The sequence below is a fragment of the Pseudophryne corroboree genome (assembly GCF_028390025.1).
Source record: "Pseudophryne corroboree isolate aPseCor3 chromosome 3 unlocalized genomic scaffold, aPseCor3.hap2 SUPER_3_unloc_2, whole genome shotgun sequence".
NCBI classification, from domain to species: Eukaryota; Metazoa; Chordata; class Amphibia; order Anura; family Myobatrachidae; genus Pseudophryne; species Pseudophryne corroboree.
In genome coordinates this window covers 4,975,699-4,996,535 of record NW_026967508.1, presented here as the reverse complement: position 1 = coordinate 4,996,535, position 20,837 = coordinate 4,975,699, and the positions used below count along the sequence as shown (strand labels likewise).

General features: G+C 48.5%; 1 protein-coding gene across 1 annotated transcript in view; it reads right to left on the bottom strand.

Annotated features, from left to right (window-relative positions):
* Positions 1-6,227, bottom strand: part of LOC134983615 (oocyte zinc finger protein XlCOF22-like) — a 64,459-nt gene extending 58,232 nt beyond the window's left edge. Inside the window, exon 1 of the mRNA XM_063949292.1 lies at positions 6,091-6,227. Within this exon, the coding sequence (XP_063805362.1) occupies positions 6,091-6,183 (93 nt within the window). The 5' untranslated portion in view covers positions 6,184-6,227. The remainder of the gene's footprint in view (positions 1-6,090) is intronic.
* Positions 6,228-20,837: the final 14,610 nt, after the last annotated feature.

The following is a 20,837-nucleotide window of genomic DNA, read 5'->3' as shown; positions in this document are numbered from 1 at the left end:
CAGGGAGGGAGAGGCACATGAGAGAGAGAGTCAGGGAGAGAGGGAGAGGCACATGAGTGTCAGGGAGAGGCACATGAGAGAGTGTCAGGGAGAGAGAAAAGCAAGACAGAGTGTCAGGCAGAGGGAGAGGCGCATGAGAGAATGTCGGGGAGAGAGGGAGAGGCACATGAGAGAGTGTCAGGGAAAGAGAGGGAGAGGCACATGAGTGTCAGGGAGAGGCGCATGAGAGTGTCAGGGAGAGGCACATGAGAGAGAGTGTCAGGGAGAGAGAAGAGCAAGACAGAGTGTCAGGCAGAGGGAGAGGCGCATGAGAGAATGTCGGGGAGAGAGGGAGAGGCACATGAGAGAGTGTCAGGGAGAGAGAGGGAGAGGCACATGAGAGAGTGTCAGGGAGAGAGAGGGAGAGGCACATGAGTGTCAGGGAGAGGCGCATGAGAGTGTCAGGGAGAGAGTGAAGCGAGAGAGTGTCGGGGAGAGGGAGGGAGAGGAACATGAGAGTGTCAGGGAGAGAGAGGGGCAAGACAGAGTGTCAGGGAGGGAGAGGTGCATGTGAGAGAGTTAGATATAGAGGAACAAGACAGTGTCTGTGAGAGAGAGGGGAAGGCAGCATGAGATACACTACCAACTACAGCAGCTCAGGCACAGGTCTCTGAAGGGGGCAGGCAGTTCATTGCGTTAAGCCCCGCCCCCTAATTACCCGCGAATCGCGGCATGACCTGCATGTACTAGGGGCAGACACTGCAGACTGACTGACTGGACCAGTCTTTAGTGCTTCCCCCCCCCCTACCCCCCTCCCTCCGTGCTACATCTTCCGTGGCTGCCTCCAGCCAGCTACCGCGATACACAGGCTGCAGCCACCGCAGTGATTTCCAGTCAGCATAGTACTCAGATTCTCCTCCACTCTCTCCCTTCCTCCACGGCCAGAAGTGAAGGGGAAAGGTACATTCCTCCGGCCGGACAGCCTCACCTCCTCCCTCAGCGATGCGGACACCTGCCAGCACACTATAATGAGTCAGGCTGACTCACTGTAGTACCTGGCTGTCTCTTGCATAATGCCGCCGGCCGCTTCATTGAGGCTAGTTCTGCCCCCTCTGTCTCTGCTGCGGGATCGCAGCTGAGACGATCGTAACAGGCAGCTTGAGTCCACTACACTACAAACCCCTGCTGTCACGACACTGACTGCTGTGATAGCAGGATAATCCCTGTTAAATGTGCGCAGTGCAGACGGTGAGGGGAGGCGGGGCGGTAGAACACACTGTGCATGGTCTCCTCCCCTTCCAAGTTCCCTTCCTCTGATGCCCTGGAGACGGAACTGACCGACAGCGCAGGACAGCGCTGCTGGTCAGAGCGTGTCCTGAGGGACCCGGTGTTTTTTTATTTTTGAGTCCCCACCATCAATTCTCGGGCAAAATACGCGCCATAGCGCAATTTTGCGATCACTGGTCCCTTGACCTGGCGCAATCTCTCTCTAACTTTTTGTTTAGGCGGGACGCCATCATGTCCACCTGTGGCCTTTCCCAACGGTTTACAATCAGTTGGAAGACTTCTGGATGAAGTCCCCACTCTCCCGGGTGTAGGTCGTGTCTGCTGAGGAAGTCTGCTTCCCAGTTGTCAACTCCCGGAATGAACACTGCTAACAGTGCTAACACGTGATTTTCCGCCCATCGGAGAATCCTTGTGGCTTCTGCCATCGCCATCCTGCTTCTTGTGCCGCCCTGTCGGTTTACATGGGCGACTGCCGTGATGTTGTCCGATTGGATCAATACCGGCTGGTTTTGAAGCAGGGGCCTTGCCTGACTTAGGGCATTGTAAATGGCTCTCAGTTCCAGAATATTTATGTGTAGGGAAGTCTCCTGACTTGACCAAAGTCCTTGGAAGTTTCTTCCCTGTGTGACTGCCCCCCAGCCTCGAACGCTGGCATCCGTGGTCACCAGGACCCAGTCCTGTATGCCGAATCTGCGGCCCTATTGAAGATGAGCACTCTGCAGCCACCACAGCAGAGATACCCTGGTCCTTGGAGACAGGGTTATCAGCCGATGCATCTGAAGATGCGATCCGGACCACTTGCCCAAGAGGTCCCACTGAAAAGTTCTTGCATGGAACCTGCCGAATGGAATTGCTTCGTAGGAAGCTACCATTTTTCCCAGGACTCGTGTGCAGTGATGCACCGATACCTGTTTTGGTTTCAGGAGGCCTCTGACTAGAGATGACAGCTCCATGGCTTTCTCCTGCGGGAGAAACACTTTTTTCTGGTCTGTGTCCAGAACCATCCCCAGGAACAGTAGACGTGTCGTAGGAACCAGCTGTGACTTTGGAATGTTTAGAATCCATCCGTGCTGTTGTAGCACTTCCCGAGATAGTGCTACCCCGACCAACAACTGCTCCTTAGACCTCGCCTTTATCAGGAGATCGTCCAAGTATGGGATAATTAAAACTCCCTTTTTTCGAAGGAGTATCATAATTTCTGCCATTACCTTGGTAAACACCCTCGGTGCCGTGGACAGCCCAAACGGCAGCGTCTGGAATTGGTAATGGCAATCCTGTACCACAAATCTGAGGTACTCCTGGTGAGGATGGTAAATGGGGACATGCAGGTAAGCATCCTTGATGTCCAGGGATACTATGTAATCCCCCTCATCCAGGCTTGCAATAACCGCCCTGAGCGATTCCATCTTGAACTTGAATTTTTTTATGTATATGTTCAAGGATTTCAAATTTAAAATGGGTCTCACCGAACCGTCCGGTTTCGGTACCACAAACATTGTGGAATAGTAACCCCGTCCTTGTTGAAGTAGGGGCACCTTGACTATCACCTGCTGGGAATACAGCTTGTGAATTGCCTCTAGCACAGCCTCCCTGCCTGAGGGAGTTGTCGGCAAGGCAGATTTGAGGAAACGGCGGGGGGGGGGGGGGGGGAGACGTCTCGAATTCCAGCTTGTACCCCTGAGATACTACTTGAAGGATCCAGGGATCCACCTGTGAGCGAGCCCACTGATCGCTGAAATTTTTGAGGCGGCCCCCCACCGTACCTGGCTCCGCCTGTGGAGCCCCACCGTCATGCGGCGGACTTGGAGGAAGCGGGGGAGGACTTTTGTTCCTGGGAACCGGCTGTTTGTTGCAGCTTTTTTCCCCTACCTCTGCCTCTGGGCAGAAAGGACCCTCCTTTTCCCCGCCTGCTTTTCTGGGGTCGAAAGGACTGTACCTGATAATACGGCGCTTTCTTAGGCTGTGAGGGAACATGGGGCAAAAATGCTGACTTCCCAGCTGTTGCTGTGGAAACTAGGTCTGAGAGACCATCCCCGAATAACTCCTCACCCTTATAAGGCAAATCCTGGCAGAAATGGACATTGCACTTATTTTAGATGCCAGCCGGCAGATCTCCCACTGTGCATCTCTCATGTATAAGACTGAGTCTTTAATATGCTCTATGGTTAGCAATATAGTGTCCCTGTCTAGGGCGTCAATATTTTCCGACAGGGAGTCTGACCACGCAGCTGCAGCACTGCACATCCATGCTGAAGCAATAGCTGGTCTCAGTATAATGCCTGAATGTGTATTTACAGACTTTAGGATCGCCTCCTGCTTTCTATCAGCAGGCTCCTTTAGGGCGGCCGGAGACGGTAGTGCCACCTTCTTTGACAAGCGTGTGAGCGCTTTATCCACCCTAGGGGGTGTCTCCCAACGTGACCTATCCTCTGGCGGGAAAGGGTACGCCATTAGTAACTTTTTAGAAATTACCAATTTTTTATCGGGGAAAGCCCACGCTTCTTCACACTTCATTTAATTCTTCAGATGGGGGAAAAACCACTGGTAGTTTTTTCTCCCCAAACATAATACCCTTTTTTGTGGTACCTGGGGTAATATCAGAAATGTGTAATACATTTTTCATTGCCTCAATCATGTAACGAGTGGCCCTATTGGACATTACATTAGTCTCTTCGTCGTCGACACTGGTATCAGTATCCGTGTCGACATCTGTGTCTGCCATCTGAGGTAGCGGGCGCTTTAGAGCCCCTGATGGCCTTTGAGACGCCTGGGCAGGCACGAGCTGAGAAGCCGGCTGTCCCGCATTTGGCAAGTCGTCAAATTTTTTTATGTAAGGAGTCGACACTTTCACGTAATTCCTTCCATAAGTCCATCCACTCAGGTGTCCGCCCCGCAGGGGGTGACATCACATTTATAGGCATCTGCTCCGCCTCCACATAAGCCTCCTCATCAAACATGTCGACACAGCCGTACCGACACACCGCACACACACAGGGAATGCTCTGACAGAGGACAGGACCCCACAAAGCCCTTTGGGGAGACAGAGAGTATGCCAGCACACACCAGAGCGCTATATAATACAGGGACTAACTGAATTATATCCCCTTATAGCTGCTATAATAATTATACTGCGCCTAAATTTAGTGCCCCCCCTCTCTTTTTTACCCTTCTGTAGTGTAGACTGCAGGGGAGAGCCAGGGAGCTTCCTTCCAGCGGAGCTGTGAGGGAGAAATGGCGCCAGTGTGCTGAGGGAGATAGCCCCGTCCCTTTTTCGGCTGACTTCTCTCTCGTTTTTGAAACTCTGGCAGGGGTATTAATTTACACCTATATAGCCTCTGGGGCTATATATGGTGTAGATTTGCCAGCCAAGGTGTGTAATATTGCCCTCAGGGCGCCCCCCCCCCCAGCGCCCTGCACCCATCAGTGACCGGAGTGTGAGGTGTACATGAGGAGCAATGGCGCACAGCTGCAGTGCTGTGCGCTATCTTGGTGAAGACTGAAGTCTTCTGCCGCCGATTTTCCGGACCATCTTGCTTCTGGCTCTGTAAGGGGGACGGTGGCGCGGCTCCGGGAACGAACACCAAGGACGGGTCCTGCGGTCGATCCCTCTGGAGCTAATGGTGTCCAGTAGCCTAAGAAGCCGAAGCTAGCTGCAAGCAGGTAGGTTCGCTTCTTCTCCCCTTAGTCCCTCGTTGCAGTGAGCCTGTTCCCAGCAGATCTCACTGTAAAATAAAAAACCTAAAATATACTTTCTTTCTAGGAGCTCAGGAGAGCCCCTAGTGTGCATCCAGCTCGGCCGGGCACAAGATTCTAACTGAGGTCTGGAGGAGGGTCATAGTGGGAGGAGCCAGTGCACACCAGGTAGTCCTAAAGCTTTCTTTAGTTGTGCCCAGTCTCCTGCGGAGCCGCTATTCCCCATGGTCCTTACGGAGTTCCCAGCATCCACTAGGACGTCAGAGAAATTAGAGTGTTGTTGTAGGTGGGGAATAATTAATCAATTCACAATCTAACTACAGTATTTGCTGGCGTATAAGACAACTTTTTTGCCCTGAAAAACATGCCTCCAAGTGGGGGGGGGTCGTCTTATACGCCGGGTGCACTTCAGTTGGGATAGACATAGCTGCCATAGTGGCCTTCCGATACTCGCCCGGTGCCCATAGTGGCCTCCCGATGCCCGCCCACCTCATTCTACATACCATCCATTATCGCGCGGTATCCAGTGCGGCCGCGGCGGGTCACTAGTGCCAATTACAGGGAGATGCAGGGACTGGCCGGAGGCGCTGCGGTCGCGTTGTGGCCGTACAATGGTGACAATGACAGGTACTGTAATGGCACTAATACTAATGGCACTCATGTGAAACCGGTAACAATAAATGCACACAAGGGTATACTTTTATACATTTTACAACTTTCTCCTCGCCCCCTCCCCCCTTCTTATGCATACCTTGATAAATACTCCCTATCCAAATCTCTTATCAGGTCATAATATACAGTATGTCACAAATCTGATGTTCTTTTACGTTTTGTTTTGTGTGTGGAAGGGGGTAGTCTTATACGGCGAGTATATAACAAACTCTATATTTTGAGTGGAAATGTTGGGGGTCGTCTTATACGCCGGCAAATACGGTTATATATATATTTATTAAAGATATATTTGATATTGATTGTGAAACTCTAATCGACGTTGTGCACAATAATGCTACCACCTTTCCTCTGGTAGCACGCCTCCATACACGGTTACAATTTCTTTTGGGTAGACATTGTGAATGGGATGTAACCGTCGAATTGAACTTGCGCGGGAACGTTTGTCTGTCTGCCCCTCACCTTTCCTGTCAGCAGCTGGATGACCTCCACAGTGAGGTTTAATATCCTTTCAGTCACATGACTCCTGTCCTTGTCCATCCTCCGTGACATCATTTATGTGACTTCTAGTAAAGGGTCTCCGGTTCCTCACAGTTAAATGGCCTAAGAAAAAAAAATTAATAATTAAAATAAATATCAGAGAGAGTTTACAAGTACCATAGTCATACAGCAACTCTGTATTACTATCTCCATAATTCATTCTTCTAGTCTCACACATTAGAATTCCTTATAGAGCTCTGGGGAAGAATCATTCAGGATTACGGTCTGAATACGCACACAGACCAGTCTGATACTTAATCCCAAATTGGAACTTTTAAAATAAATAAATCCCATCTATTTGACCGACTCGCAGTCATCCGCATTGTCAGGTCTGGAGCTGCGACTCCCTCCCGTCATAGCTGCCTGAGATGAGACTGGAGTGCGGCCGGAGGCGTTACTTCCCTGACAGTGCAGAAAACACTAATGATCGCAGCACAATGGAAATGTATTGAAGTTAATGGCCGGACTGTGCAGCTAATGAGGCCCCAGGTGGTTTCCGGCATCTGACCTGCTCCATGAAACAGACGCAAACTATATAAATATAATCTTATCTCCAAACATATAGATAAAAGTGCCCATCCCCAATTGTTCATCCCAGAGACAATGTGGCGTGTAAAGTGTGCTGATAAGCAGTGCGCCTGCTGTGTTCCTATATACGGATAAATGGGGGCGCTATTCCCATTTGCCACCAATTGGGCGCCATCATTAGCAGCTTCACATGACCCGGCTTCCATCACTCTGGGGGCGTGTCCAGCGTTCTCCGAGCTGCTGAGCTGCCACCGGACCCTTCCAGCACTGATTAGATGACGTGCACATTTCCTCCCCCAACCTTACCTCTCCGCAGGACGCTGGGGTTAGTAGGTTGGATGGTGGAGTAGTGCCCGAGAAGAGGGAAGAGGAGAGGGGGGGATTGGCTGGGAAGTGTCGACCTTTTGGCTGTTGACCCTTTGACCCTAATGGCCTTTCGACCTAAGTTCACCAGAGTACATTGCACCCGGGAAGTATTCACAGCGCTTCACTTTTTCCACCTTTTGTTATGTTGCAGCGTTATTCCAAAATTGAACAAATTCTTTTCTCTCGAAATTCTACACACAATACCCCATAATGACAGCATGAAAAAAGTTTGAGATTTTTGCAAATTTATTACAAATAAAAAACTAAGAAATCACATGTACATAAGTATTCACAGCCTTTGCCATGAAGCTCAAAAAGGAGATTTATGGTAGACTTAACATTGTTAAATCTCTTTCTGCGAGGTACACTGGATTCCACAGGGAAAACATCGGGTGTAGAGTGGATCCAGAGAAGCACCAACAAGCTAAAGCTTTAGGCTGTCCCAGGAAGCATTGGGGGGGCCTCCTCTATAACCCCGCCTCCAGGCACTGTGAGCTCAGTTTTGTTAACCAGTCCAATGCAGGAGAAGGTAAAAGAAAAGGTAGATGTTAGTCACATAGAACCACATTCTCACGACAGGAGAAGGTACCAGCGGCTAATGCCATACAAACCCAGAGAAGCTAGGTGCGTCAGGGTGGTCACCCAGTGGAACCCAGTGTACCTCACAGAAAGAGATTTAACAATGGTAAGTCTACCATAAATCTCCTTTTCTGCAGCAGGGAACACTGTGTTCCACAGGGAAAACGTCGGGTGATATCCTAAAGCAGTTCCTCAAGGGAGGGGACGCGCCTTAGCGGATATGAGAACCCGGCGTCCAAACGAAGCATGCGCGGAGGCGGAAGTATCAAAGGCATATAACCTTATGAACGTGTTCACTGAAGACCACGTAGCCACCTTGCACAATTGTTCCGTGGATGCGCCACGGTGTCCCGCCTACGAAGGTCCACCAGACCGAGTAGAATGGGCTTTAATGTCAACAGGAGCTGGGAGTCCAGCATGCGCATAGGCTTGTGCAATCACCATTCTAATCCATCTGGCCAAGGTTTGCTTATTCGCAGGCCAGCCACGTTTGTGGGAACCATATAGTACGAAAAGGTTATCTGACCTCCTAATAGAGGCAGTCCTCTCCACATAAATACGGAGAGCCCTTACCACATCCGTAGACCGCTCTTTGGGAGATAAGTCAAAAGAGATAAAGGCCGGAACAACAAGCTCTTGGTTAAGGTGATATGATGACACCAGCTTAGGTAAATAACCAGGGAGAGTTCTAAGAACTACCTGGTTATGATGAAATATCAGACAGGCAATTTGTCCTGTCGTCCACCCTAAGTCCAACACCCTTCTAGCAGAGCCAAAAGCCAGTAGAAACAGGACCTTGGTCGTGAGCCATTTTAGGTCCACCATCTCAAGAGGTTCAAATGGAGACTCTTGCAGGGCTTTCAGAACAATAGACAGATCCCATGGAGCCACAGGAGGGACAATGGGAGGCTGAATTCTTAACACACCCTGAGTGAATGTGTGAACGTCAGGAATAGATGCAATCTTTTTCTGAAACCAAACAGACAAGGTAGATAAATGAACCCTGAGGGAGGCGAAATGAAGGCCTAAACCCAGGTCTTGTTGTAGAAAAGCCAAGATTCTAGAAGTTTTGAATCTGTAGGCATCAAAATTCTTATCAGCACACCAGGTGAAGTAAGAATTCCAGGCAGATGCCGGCTTATGGGCTTTCATCATAGTTTGTATGCCTCTGAGAATCTTTTGGCCCTCAGGAGTGATTCTTCAAGAGCCACGCCGTCAACGCCAGTCTGGCCAGGTCTGGGTAGACACGGACCCTGTACAAGGAGGTCTGTATCACTGACCTGGTTTGGGGGTGTTGTGGACTCTGGGTTTCTTCTGGTGACCGGGAAGAGGAACCGCAACTGGGACGCAGCAGAGACGGACGAATATAGGTTTTCCTCATGCAGGATTTGGTCGGCAGACAGGAGGCACGTGTGGACGCTGGAGGTCTCCTGAAAGACAGAACTTGAAAAGACGTTGATGAATCGGTGAAGAGTATCGGATGCTGGAGACACCAACCGCGCTTGAGAGCACTGGGTGCTTGGAGGCACGGAGGTGCTTGTAGGCACTGAAGTGCTTGTAGGCGCTGAAGTGCTTGGAGGCACGGAGGTGCTTGGAGGCACGGAGGTACGGGAGCTCTGGAGATCACAGCTTCTGTAGCAGAATAGATGATACTCAGGCGCCGGAGCTCTGCCCGGCATCTGAATTTGAACTTCCCGCCAGCGTCTGATTGGAGAAGCGCTTGCCGACGTCACCCGCACCTTCAGTGAACGTCGGGCGTACCCGCGACGTTCACACTATGAGCGCTGGACGGAGGGAGCCGGGGAACGCCAGCGAGGACGGCCGCCCGGAGATCCAGCTCCCCCGGAGAGGCAAGTACGGCGGCCGCGGCATGACAGTACCCCCTCCTCTAGGAGTGGCCCCTGGACACTTTCCTGGTTTCGTAGGGTGTCTAGAATGGAAAATCTGGATTAGTCGAGGCGCTGAGACCTCAGAAGCCTTTATCCAACTTCTCTCCTCAGGACCATAACCTTTCCATTCCACCAGATATTGCAGATTCTTATGATGGTAACGAGAATCCAGAATAGTTTTGATCTCGAAGTCTGTTCCGGTTTCAGTTTCTACTGAGGTGGGATTAGAAGACTTTGAATGAAATCGATTAAGGACGAGAGGACAAAGAAGAGAAACATGGAAGGCATTCTGTATACGTAGGTGAGAAGGTAAACCCAACTTACAGACCACAGGATTCAGGACTTGTAGCACGGATAAGGACCGATGAATCTTGGGGCAAACTTCATAGTGGGCACCTTTAACCGGAGATTGCGTGTGGAAAGCCATACCCTATCACCAAACTTGTATTAAGGAGTGGCTCGCCGTTTCTTATCCGCGAAGAACTTGTATTGGACAGAAACCTTTTTAAGACTAGCATGAATCTTACTCCAAATTTGTCTGAAGTGTAGTAGAGTGGAAGTTACAGCTGGAACCTCTTCTGTCGGAAGAATTGGTAATTCCGGAACTCGTGGGTGGAATCCATAGTTGATGAAGAACGGAGACTCGCCAGTGGAAGAATGAAATGAATGGTTATGGGCAAACTCCGCCCAAGGTAACAACTCCACCCAGTTGTCCTGTGAAGGGGAGAGATAAAGGCGGAGGAAAGTCTCTAGATCTTGGTTGACTCGTTCCGTTTGTCCATTCGTTTGGGGATGATTGGCAGATGAAAATAAGATTTTACTTACCGATAAATCTATTTCTCGGAGTCCGTAGTGGATGCTGGGGTTCCTGAAAGGACCATGGGGAATAGCGGCTCCGCAGGAGACAGGGCACAAAAAGTAAAGCTTTTCCAGATCAGGTGGTGTGCACTGGCTCCTCCCCCTATGACCCTCCTCCAGACTCCAGTTAGGTACTGTGCCCGGACGAGCGTACACAATAAGGGAGGATTTTGAATCCCGGGTAAGACTCATACCAGCCACACCAATCACACCGTACAACTTGTGATCTAAACCCAGTTAACAGTATGAGAACAGCGGAGCCTCTGAAAGATGGCTTCCTTCAACAATAACCCGAATTTGTTAACAATAACTATGTACAATTATTGCAGATAATCCGCACTTGGGATGGGCGCCCAGCATCCACTACGGACTCCGAGAAATAGATTTATCGGTAAGTAAAATCTTATTTTCTCTATCGTCCTAGTGGATGCTGGGGTTCCTGAAAGGACCATGGGGATTATACCAAAGCTCCCAAACGGGCGGGAGAGTGCGGATGACTCTGCAGCACCGAATGAGAGAACTCCAGGTCCTCCTTAGCCAGAGTATCAAATTTGTAAAATTTTACAAACGTGTTCTCCCCTGACCACGTAGCTGCTCGGCAAAGTTGTAATGCCGAGACCCCTCGGGCAGCCGCCCAAGATGAGCCCACCTTCCTTGTGGAGTGGGCCTTTACAGATTTAGGCTGTGGCAGGCCTGCCACAGAATGTGCAAGTTGGATTGTGCTACAGATCCAACGAGCAATCGTCTGCTTAGACGCAGGAGCACCCATCTTGTTGGGTGCATACAATATAAACAACGAGTCAGATTTTCTGACTCCAGCTGTCCTTGCAATATATATTTTTAATGCTCTGACAACGTCCAGTAACTTGGAGTCCTCCAAGTCACTTGTAGCCGCAGGCACTACAATAGGCTGGTTCAGATGAAATGCTGACACCACCTTAGGGAGAAAATGCGGACGAGTCCGCAGTTCTGCCCTGTCCGAATGGAAAATCAGATATGGGCTTTTGTAAGATAAAGCTGCCAGTTCTGACACTCTCCTGGCCGAAGCCAGGGCTAGAAGCATGGTCACTTTCCATGCGAGATATTTCAAATCCACCTTTTTTAGTGGTTCAAACCAATGAGATTTTAGAAAGTCCAAAACCACATTGAGATCCCACGGTGCCACTGGAGGCACCACAGGAGGCTGTATATGCAGCACTCCCTTAACAAAGGTCTGGACTTCAGGGACTGAAGCCAATTCTTTTTGAAAGAAAATCGACAGGGCCGAAATTTGAACCTTAATAGATCCCAATTTGAGACCCATAGACAATCCTGATTGCAGGAAATGTAGGAATCGACCCAGTTGAAATTCCTCCGTCGGAGCACTCCGATCTTCGCACCACGCAACATATTTTCGCCAAATTCGGTGATAATGTTGCACGGTTACTTCCTTCCTTGCTTTAATCAAAGTAGGAATGACTTCTTCCGGCATGCCTTTTTCCTTTAGGATCCGGCGTTCAACCGCCATGCCGTCAAACGCAGCCGCGGTAAGTCTTGAAACAGACAGGGACCCTGCTGAAGCAAGTCCCTCCTTAGAGGTAGAGGCCACGGATCTTCCGTGATCATCTCTTGAAGTTCCGGGTACCAAGTCCTTCTTGGCCAATCCGGAACCACTAGTATCGTTCTTACGCCTCTTTGCCGTATAATTCTCAATACTTTTGGTATGAGAGGCAGAGGAGGAAACACATACACCGACTGGTACACCCAAGGCGTTACCAGCGCGTCCACAGCTATTGCCTGCGGATCTCTTGACCTGGCGCAATACCTGTCCAGTTTTTTGTTGAGGCGAGACGCCATCATGTCCACCATTGGTCTTTCCCAACGGGTTACCAGCATGTGGAAGACTTCTGGATGAAGTCCCCACTCTCCCGGGTGAAGATCGTGTCTGCTGAGGAAGTCTGCTTCCCAGTTGTCCACTCCCGGGATGAACACTGCTGACAGTGCTATCACATGATTCTCTGCCCAGCGAAGAATCCTTGCAGCTTCTGCCATTGCACTCCTGCTTCTTGTGCCGCCCTGTCTGTTCACATGGGCGACTGCCGTGATGTTGTCCGACTGGATCAACACCGGTTTTCCCTGAAGCAGAGGTTCTGCCTGGCTTAGAGCATTGTAGATTGCTCTTAGTTCCAGAATGTTTATGTGAAGAGACGTTTCCAGGCTCGTCCATACTCCCTGGAAGTTTCTTCCTTGTGTGACTGCTCCCCAGCCTCTCAGGCTGGCGTCCGTGGTCACCAGGATCCAATCCTGTATGCCGAATCTGCGGCCCTCCAATAGATGAGCACTCTGCAACCACCACAGAAGAGACACCCTTGTCCTTGGAGACAGGGTTATCCGCAGGTGCATCTGAAGATGCGACCCTGACCATTTGTCCAACAGATCCCTTTGGAAAATTCTTGCGTGGAATCTGCCGAATGGAATTGCTTCGTAAGAAGCCACCATTTTTCCCAGGACTCTTGTGCATTGATGTACAGACACCTTTCCTGGTTTTAGGAGGTTCCTGACAAGCTCGGATAACTCCTTGGCTTTTTCCTCCGGGAGAAAAACCTTTTTCTGAACCGTGTCCAGAATCATCCCTAGGAACAGCAGACGAGTTGTCGGCATTAACTGGGATTTTGGAATATTCAGAATCCACCCGTGCTGTTTTAGCACTTCTTGAGACAGTGCTAATCCCATCTCTAGCTGTTCTCTGGACCTTGCTCTTATTAGGAGATCGTCCAAGTATGGGATAATTAATATGCCTTTTCTTCGAAGAAGAATCATCATCTCGGCCATTACCTTTGTAAAGACCCGAGGTGCCGTGGACAATCCGAACGGCAGCGTCTGAAACTGATAGTGACAGTTTTGTACAACGAACCTGAGGTACCCCTGGTGTGAGGGGTAAATTGGAACGTGGAGATACGCATCCTTGATGTCCAAGGATACCATAAAATCCCCCTCTTCCAGGTTCGCTATCACTGCTCTGAGTGACTCCATTTTGAACTTGAACTTCTTTATGTACAGGTTCAAGGACTTCAGATTTAGAATAGGCCTTACCGAGCCATCCGGCTTCGGTACCACAAAAAGAGTGGAATAATACCCCTTCCCTTGTTGTAGAAGAGGTACCTTGACTATCACCTGCTGAGAGTACAGCTTGTGAATGGCTTCCAAAACCGTCTCCCTTTCGGAGGGGGACGTTGGTAAAGCAGACTTCAGGAAACGGCGAGGTGGATCTGTCTCTAATTCCAACCTGTACCCCTGAGATATTATCTGCAGGATCCAGGGATCTACTTGCGAGTGAGCCCACTGCGCGCTGTAATTTTTGAGACGACCGCCCACCGTCCCCGAGTCCGCTTGAGAAGCCCCAGCGTCATGCTGAGGCTTTTGTAGAAGCCGGGGAGGGCTTCTGTTCCTGGGAAGGAGCTGCCTGTTGCTGTCTCTTCCCTCGACCTCTGCCTCGTGGCAGATATGAATAGCCCTTTGCTCTCTTGTTTTTAAAGGAACGAAAGGGCTGCGGTTGAAAAGTCGGTGCCTTTTTCTGTTGGGGAGTGACTTGAGGTAGAAAGGTGGATTTCCCGGCTGTAGCCGTGGCCACCAAATCTGATAGACCGACTCCAAATAACTCCTCCCCTTTATACGGCAAAACTTCCATATGCCGTTTTGAATCCGCATCGCCTGTCCACTGTCGCGTCCATAAAGCTCTTCTGGCCGAAATGGACATAGCACTTACCCGTGATGCCAGTGTGCAGATATCCCTCTGTGCATCACGCATATAAAGAAATGCATCCTTTATTTGTTCTAACGACAGTAAAATATTGTCCCTGTCCAGGGTATCAATATTTTCAATCAGGGACTCTGACCAAACTACCCCAGCACTGCACATCCAGGCAGTCGCTATAGCTGGTCGTAGTATAACACCTGCATGTGTGTATATACTTTTTTGGATATTTTCCATCCTCCTATCTGATGGATCTTTAAGTGCGGCCGTCTCAGGAGAGGGTAACGCCACTTGTTTAGATAAGCGTGTTAGCGCCTTGTCCACCCTAGGAGATGTTTCCCAGCGCTCCCTAACCTCTGGCGGGAAAGGGTATAATGCCAATAATTTCTTTGAAATTATCAGCTTTTTATCAGGAGCAACCCACGCTTCATTACACACGTCATTTAATTCTTCTGATTCAGGAAAAACTATAGGTAGTTTTTTCACACCCCACATAATACCCTGTTTAGTGGTACCTGTAGTATCAGCTAAATGCAACGCCTCCTTCATTGCCAAAATCATATAACGTGTGGCCCTACTGGAAAATACGGTTGATTCGTCACCGTCACCACTGGAGTCAGTGCCTGTGTCTGGGTCTGTGTCGACCGACTGAGGCAAAGGGCGTTTTACAGCCCCTGACGGTGTTTGAGTCGCCTGGACAGGCACTAATTGATTGTCCGGCCGTCTCATGTCGTCAAACGACTGCTTTAGCGTGTTGACACTATCCCGTAGTTCCATAAATAAAGGCATCCATTCTGGTGTCGACTCCCTAGGGGGTGACATCCTCATATTTGGCAATTGCTCCGCCTCCACACCAATATCGTCCTCATACATGTCGACACACACGTACCGACACACAGCAGACACACAGGGAATGCTCCTAACGAAGACAGGACCCACTAGCCCTTTGGGGAGACAGAGGGAGAGTTTGCCAGCACACACCAAAAGCGCTATATATAACAGGGATAGCCTTATAATAAGTGCTCCCTTATAGCTGCTTTATATATATAAAAATATCGCCATAAATTTGCCCCCCCTCTCTGTTTTACCCTGTTTCTGTAGTGCAGTGCAGGGGAGAGACCTGGGAGCCGTCCTGACCAGCGGAGCTGTGAGAGGAAATGGCGCCGTGTGCTGAGGAGATAGGCCCCGCCCCTTTTCCGGCGGGCTCGTCTCCCGCTATTTAGTGAATCCAGGCAGGGGTTAAATATCTCCATATAGCCTCTGGGGGCTATATGTGAGGTATTTTTAGCCTTTATATAGGTTACATTTGCCTCCCAGGGCGCCCCCCCCAGCGCCCTGCACCCTCAGTGACTGCGTGTGAAGTGTGCTGAGAGGAAAATGGCGCACAGCTGCAGTGCTGTGCGCTACCTTTAGAAGACTGCAGGAGTCTTCAGCCGCCGATTTTGGACCTCTTCTGACTTCAGCATCTGCAAGGGGGCCGGCGGCGCGGCTCCGGTGACCATCCAGGCTGTACCTGTGATCGTCCCTCTGGAGCTGATGTCCAGTAGCCAAGAAGCCAATCCATCCTGCACGCAGGTGAGTTCACTTCTTCTCCCCTCAGTCCCTCGTTGCAGTGATCCTGTTGCCAGCAGGACTCACTGTAAAATAAAAAACCTAAGCTAAACTTTTTCTAAGCAGCTCTTTAGGAGAGCCACCTAGATTGCACCCTTCTCGGCCGGGCACAAAAATCTAACTGGAGTCTGGAGGAGGGTCATAGGGGGAGGAGCCAGTGCACACCACCTGATCTGGAAAAGCTTTACTTTTTGTGCCCTGTCTCCTGCGGAGCCGCTATTCCCCATGGTCCTTTCAGGAACCCCAGCATCCACTAGGACGATAGAGAAAATTTGAGTGTAATTTGTAATGCTGAGCAGAGGGCTCTGACAATGCTAAATTCCTATGTCGTATAAACAACCCTTATGAAGCTAAGAACACTGTACGCTGTTTACTTAAGAAATACTGTAATGGTACGCTATTTGCGTAACGATCGCTCAGCCGTAGGCGAGACGCTCAAGCGTCACGTTCGCTCACGGCCCAGCGATCACAGGACACGTTATTGGTTATGTCTAGGGGAAAGATTCGCTATGGCGTAGCATACACTCGAGACCACGAGGAGGTCACCAGCGATGCAGACGCTCACAACACTATACCTTGATATTAAACCTTATACCGACGAAACACACAGAATACCTTTAATGTGAGTACAGGGTGTAAATGCAACTTTGTGTAGCCTGACTACCTACAAAGCTGTTTGAGCGTCACCGACGCTCAAGTGAACACTTAACACTATAGAAAATACACAGATACTGGTTTAGGGTTCCAAAGCCTATTAACTGTATTATATCTAGTATACTTGTAAAAGAGTAACACAGTACAAATGATACACTACAATATAACAAAGACTTCCTAACCAAACACCTAACTAAGGGATAAACTACAATACTATCCTGGCCTAACACAATACAATACAATACTATAAAGTTTAGTCTAGGGGAGTTACGAGAGAAAAGAGAAAATAGAGAGAGAGAAATAGACACAGAGGGAGAGAGAGGAATTGGCTCACAGAAAGACAATGATTACGGAGAGAACTTACGCACAAAGGGTATGATCGCCTGCGCCTCGATATCCAGCTCCCGATTATCAGCAGATAACCGTTGATGAGAGAGTGAGAGCTGGATGTGGTCGGCCTGCCTATTTATGCCCCACACACAATGCAATCTCCTGGTCCTACAATCCTTCAGTTTATTGGACACAGGAATTCGGCCCTGTACTGTAACCAAAGGTCATAGGTTGATTCATACAGGTGGGCTGTGCTGAGTTTAAACGGCTCAGGTGGGTGGGAAACTGGGTTTCCCGCCGCATACCTGAGTATGGGTAAATAATAGAAATGGACATAAACTTCTTATGTTCATAACTATTCGCACGAGCGATTAATACGCTCCAAACCAACACCGGAATATTGCTAATTAAATACTCTTCCGATGGGTACCAAATACTGCTGTATGACTCCTGTTAGACCCTTCGTACAATACAAAGAGGGATTCCTCCGCTCAGGGACATTCTATCTAAACCAAACTTACAGAAACTATTGAGGGGAACATGATCTATAAACGACATTAATTGTGAACTTTTGTAACGAATGAGTCGCACGCTACGATCACATAAACTCTACCGTAAATGCGCATACTGCGCGTGCGAGTGCACGCTATTGCGGGTATGCGCTTCCACGGGAGAGCATACGCATGCGCAGCACGGACCAGTGTGCGGTGCAAATATGGCAGTGTGCATTGAGACATTTTTCTGACTTCGACAGTCCACCCTTTGGCAGTCAATAATAACTGCCACAAAATATTTAAGGAGAAAAATGTAAGTCAGGGGTTAATTGATTTCCATGGTGGGGAAAGGAGGAAGAATGGAGTAGGTGTGAAGAGAGTATGACCTAGTGAGAAAGCAGGAGCATGTGTGTATGAGTCCATGTTTGGGGGGGTCATGTATCATCGTGCCGTACGTGTGGTAAATCAAGCTTCGAGGTATTGCGAAGTATACATTTGAATTCCTTCTTATCCTGTGGTACAGGTCTGTGGATGGGCTGTCAAACTCTACCGAGCTCATTTCGGCTGTGGTTGTAACACAATGGGGATGCACATTTTAGTTGATGATACATGAATTGGGGGGGTATGTGGTTGCTGCTATCTGTGCCTGTATTCCCTATCGACTATGTGTGTTATTACCTGAGGGTTGCAGAGATGAAGATAAAGAACACTTACGAAAAATGCAATGATATTCTATGTCAGGTTAATGTACGTTCGTCGATTGAGGTCTTGATTGGTGTCGTTTGATTGCAGTCTTCTTCTTTGTGCTTTTGCTCATAAATCGTGAGTAAAGCAAACAACGTCCATGGATTTACAAAAAATGTTGGGCTAGCGTGATTTTAAAGTTCCTAGGGAAACTGGGGTACCCATGGCATTGTCCATAAAATCTTGTATATCAGGTCGTCTGCTCTTCTTCTTTCCATCTTTCCGTTGTCGGCCCCTTGGCTCATCAGGTCCTTCGTCTACGTGGGTCTTTGTACCTCGGAGGAAAACATAGAAATGGGTGAAAGACGGACCGTATACTCATTACATCATTACGTCATGGTTTCTAGCATTGGGTCATAAATCAAATCCAGGTTAATTACAGTTTCCTCACTCCTCAAGCTCATCACTTTCGTACTTTGTTTGCACCTCATTAAAGCCTGCCCGCATCTAAATATCAATCCAATAGATATAACGACACCCAAAATACATAGGAGAAACTTTCCAACATCCATTATGACTCCTTGAGCCCAGTCTCCTAAACCGGAGAACCAATTTCGCGGGTTCAACCATGACACCCAACCAGTCAGCTCATTACCTACAGCAGCAAGGGTGAGATTGTGTTTCCGACGAAATTCCCACTTTAATTGCAGAATATCGTCCATCTTTTGGTCTATGACCTCTACCGGATCCTCGGTGTTATTTGTGATATACGTGCAACACTTTATACCGTACTGTGTTGCCAATGTAACACAATATCCGCCTGTTACTGCTGTAAGGTAATTAAGAACCATCCTATGCTGAACTAGTTCTGTTTTGTAAGCTTGAAGTTCTCTTCCAGTGTATCTAAACGTGTCATCATACATTTCAGTGATATTATCTAACAAATTGGCGAGTGCGGAAATGTATTTATAATTCATCACTCCTCGAGCGGTACGAGTGAAATCTAACGCTACCAGAACCTGAATCCCGGTGGATTCATGGATAAGATCAGAGGCCGGATGCTCTAACCTTTCTGACAGTTGTCTTTTAACTCGGTGTTCGTAGTGAGTGTGAGTATAAGGAGCTTGGGCACCACGGTGTATGTCTTTCATTTTGTCATGTGTTACAGTCATCACTTCAGGCAATACTTTTCCAATATAACACAATCCTTCAGAGTTTGGGGCAAGCCACTTGTACGCCTTTCTCCCGCATATGAAATATGCATCATCGGGGAGAACATAAGGGACGGAGAAGGACATGACCATGTTACAAACCTTCCAGGTGAAATCTCCTGACCCTAATTCTTCCATCTGTCTAATACATGTATCAGTCTGTATGATATGTGCACAGTATCCTGGTGATACCTCTCCCACTTTAGTAATTCTATTTCCTAAGGTATACCTATACCGGAAAGATTTTCCTCTACTGGCTATGTGGCGTACAAGCTCTGTATCTGTAGGCATTCTATCTGCTCTGTGTGAAAAGGTCATGGTAAGGTTGCTCCATGACACTTCCCAATTTCCCGGTTTTCTGGGATTGGAGATGTTAAAACATAAGAGGGACCTATCCACATGGTATTGGTGGAGCTTCAAACTAGGAGGGCTGGAGATGTTAAACCTCCGGTCCACCGGTCTCCCACCACTTAGCTCAAGTACTTCCCCTAACGTTAAAGGAAATGGTACTAGCCCTGATTTGCTGTGACCCTGAGGTACTTGAGAGCATACCCAACAATCTGTTTGGTTCAACACGTTACCCACTAGAGAGTGATAGTCACTCAATGGATGCCGGTCCATATGGATATTAAAACTAGATTGGCATTTCTTTATGCATCCATCTTCAACCAGATTATCACAGAGCCTACAGATACAATTTTCCTCAGCTAACAATCCATCACAATTTCTTCTATCGGATCGTTTTCTGATACTCGCCTTTGCTTGTTGGATTGGTTGATCTTGGAAAACTACGCCTCCATCATCATAATCGGAACCCATTCCAGAACCTCTCTCGACCTCTATGGTACTCTCGCCGGAACAGACTGCTCTGGTCAACATCATGGTTAACATCAAAATCCGGATCACAGTCTCTTTGGGCAAGTCCATCTTTGAGGAGGAAATGGAGAAGAATGAGAAAGGGGAAAAAGAAATATCAAGGGAGAAGGGATGGGAAGTGGAGAAAAACAATAAAAGGGAGAAGGGAGTCGACAACTGCTTTCGATCTTCAAGGCTCAGGTGCCGCCTCAGTCCTCCTGGAACAGACACTCCAGTGATACAACCTCTACCGTCTGTTCCTTATCACGGGACTTCTCTGGGTCAGCAACCTTCTTGCAGTGGGATGAATGGACCCAAGTCTCTCTCTCAGCAACCTTCAATGCTGTGGTGCTAGTCAATAAGACCTGGTATGGTCCTTCCCATCTATCAATAAGACAACCTGAGCGTAGAAAATTTCGTATCATTACATAATCCCCAGGTTCAATGTCATGACAATTACTATCTGGTAAATCAGGAATCACCAACTTCAGATTATCATTTTGACTCCTCAACTGCTTACTCATGTTAATCAAGTACTTTACAGTTACTTCATTGTTACATTTCAAATCATCCTGAGGGTTAATCATGACATGCGGTTGTCGACCAAACAGAATTTCAAAAGGAGACAGATTAAGAGGGGACCTGGGAGTGGTTCTGATGCTATATAAAACAATGGGTAAAGCTTCTGGCCATGTCAATCCTGTCTCTGCCATTACTTTACTCAATTTATTTTTAATAGTGCTGTTCACTCTTTCGACCTTCGCACTCGCCTGTGGACGGTACGGAGTGTGCAGCTTACTATCAATTCCCATCAACTTACACATTCCTTGAAAGACATCACCTGCAAAATGGGTACCCCTATCACTTTCAATTATTC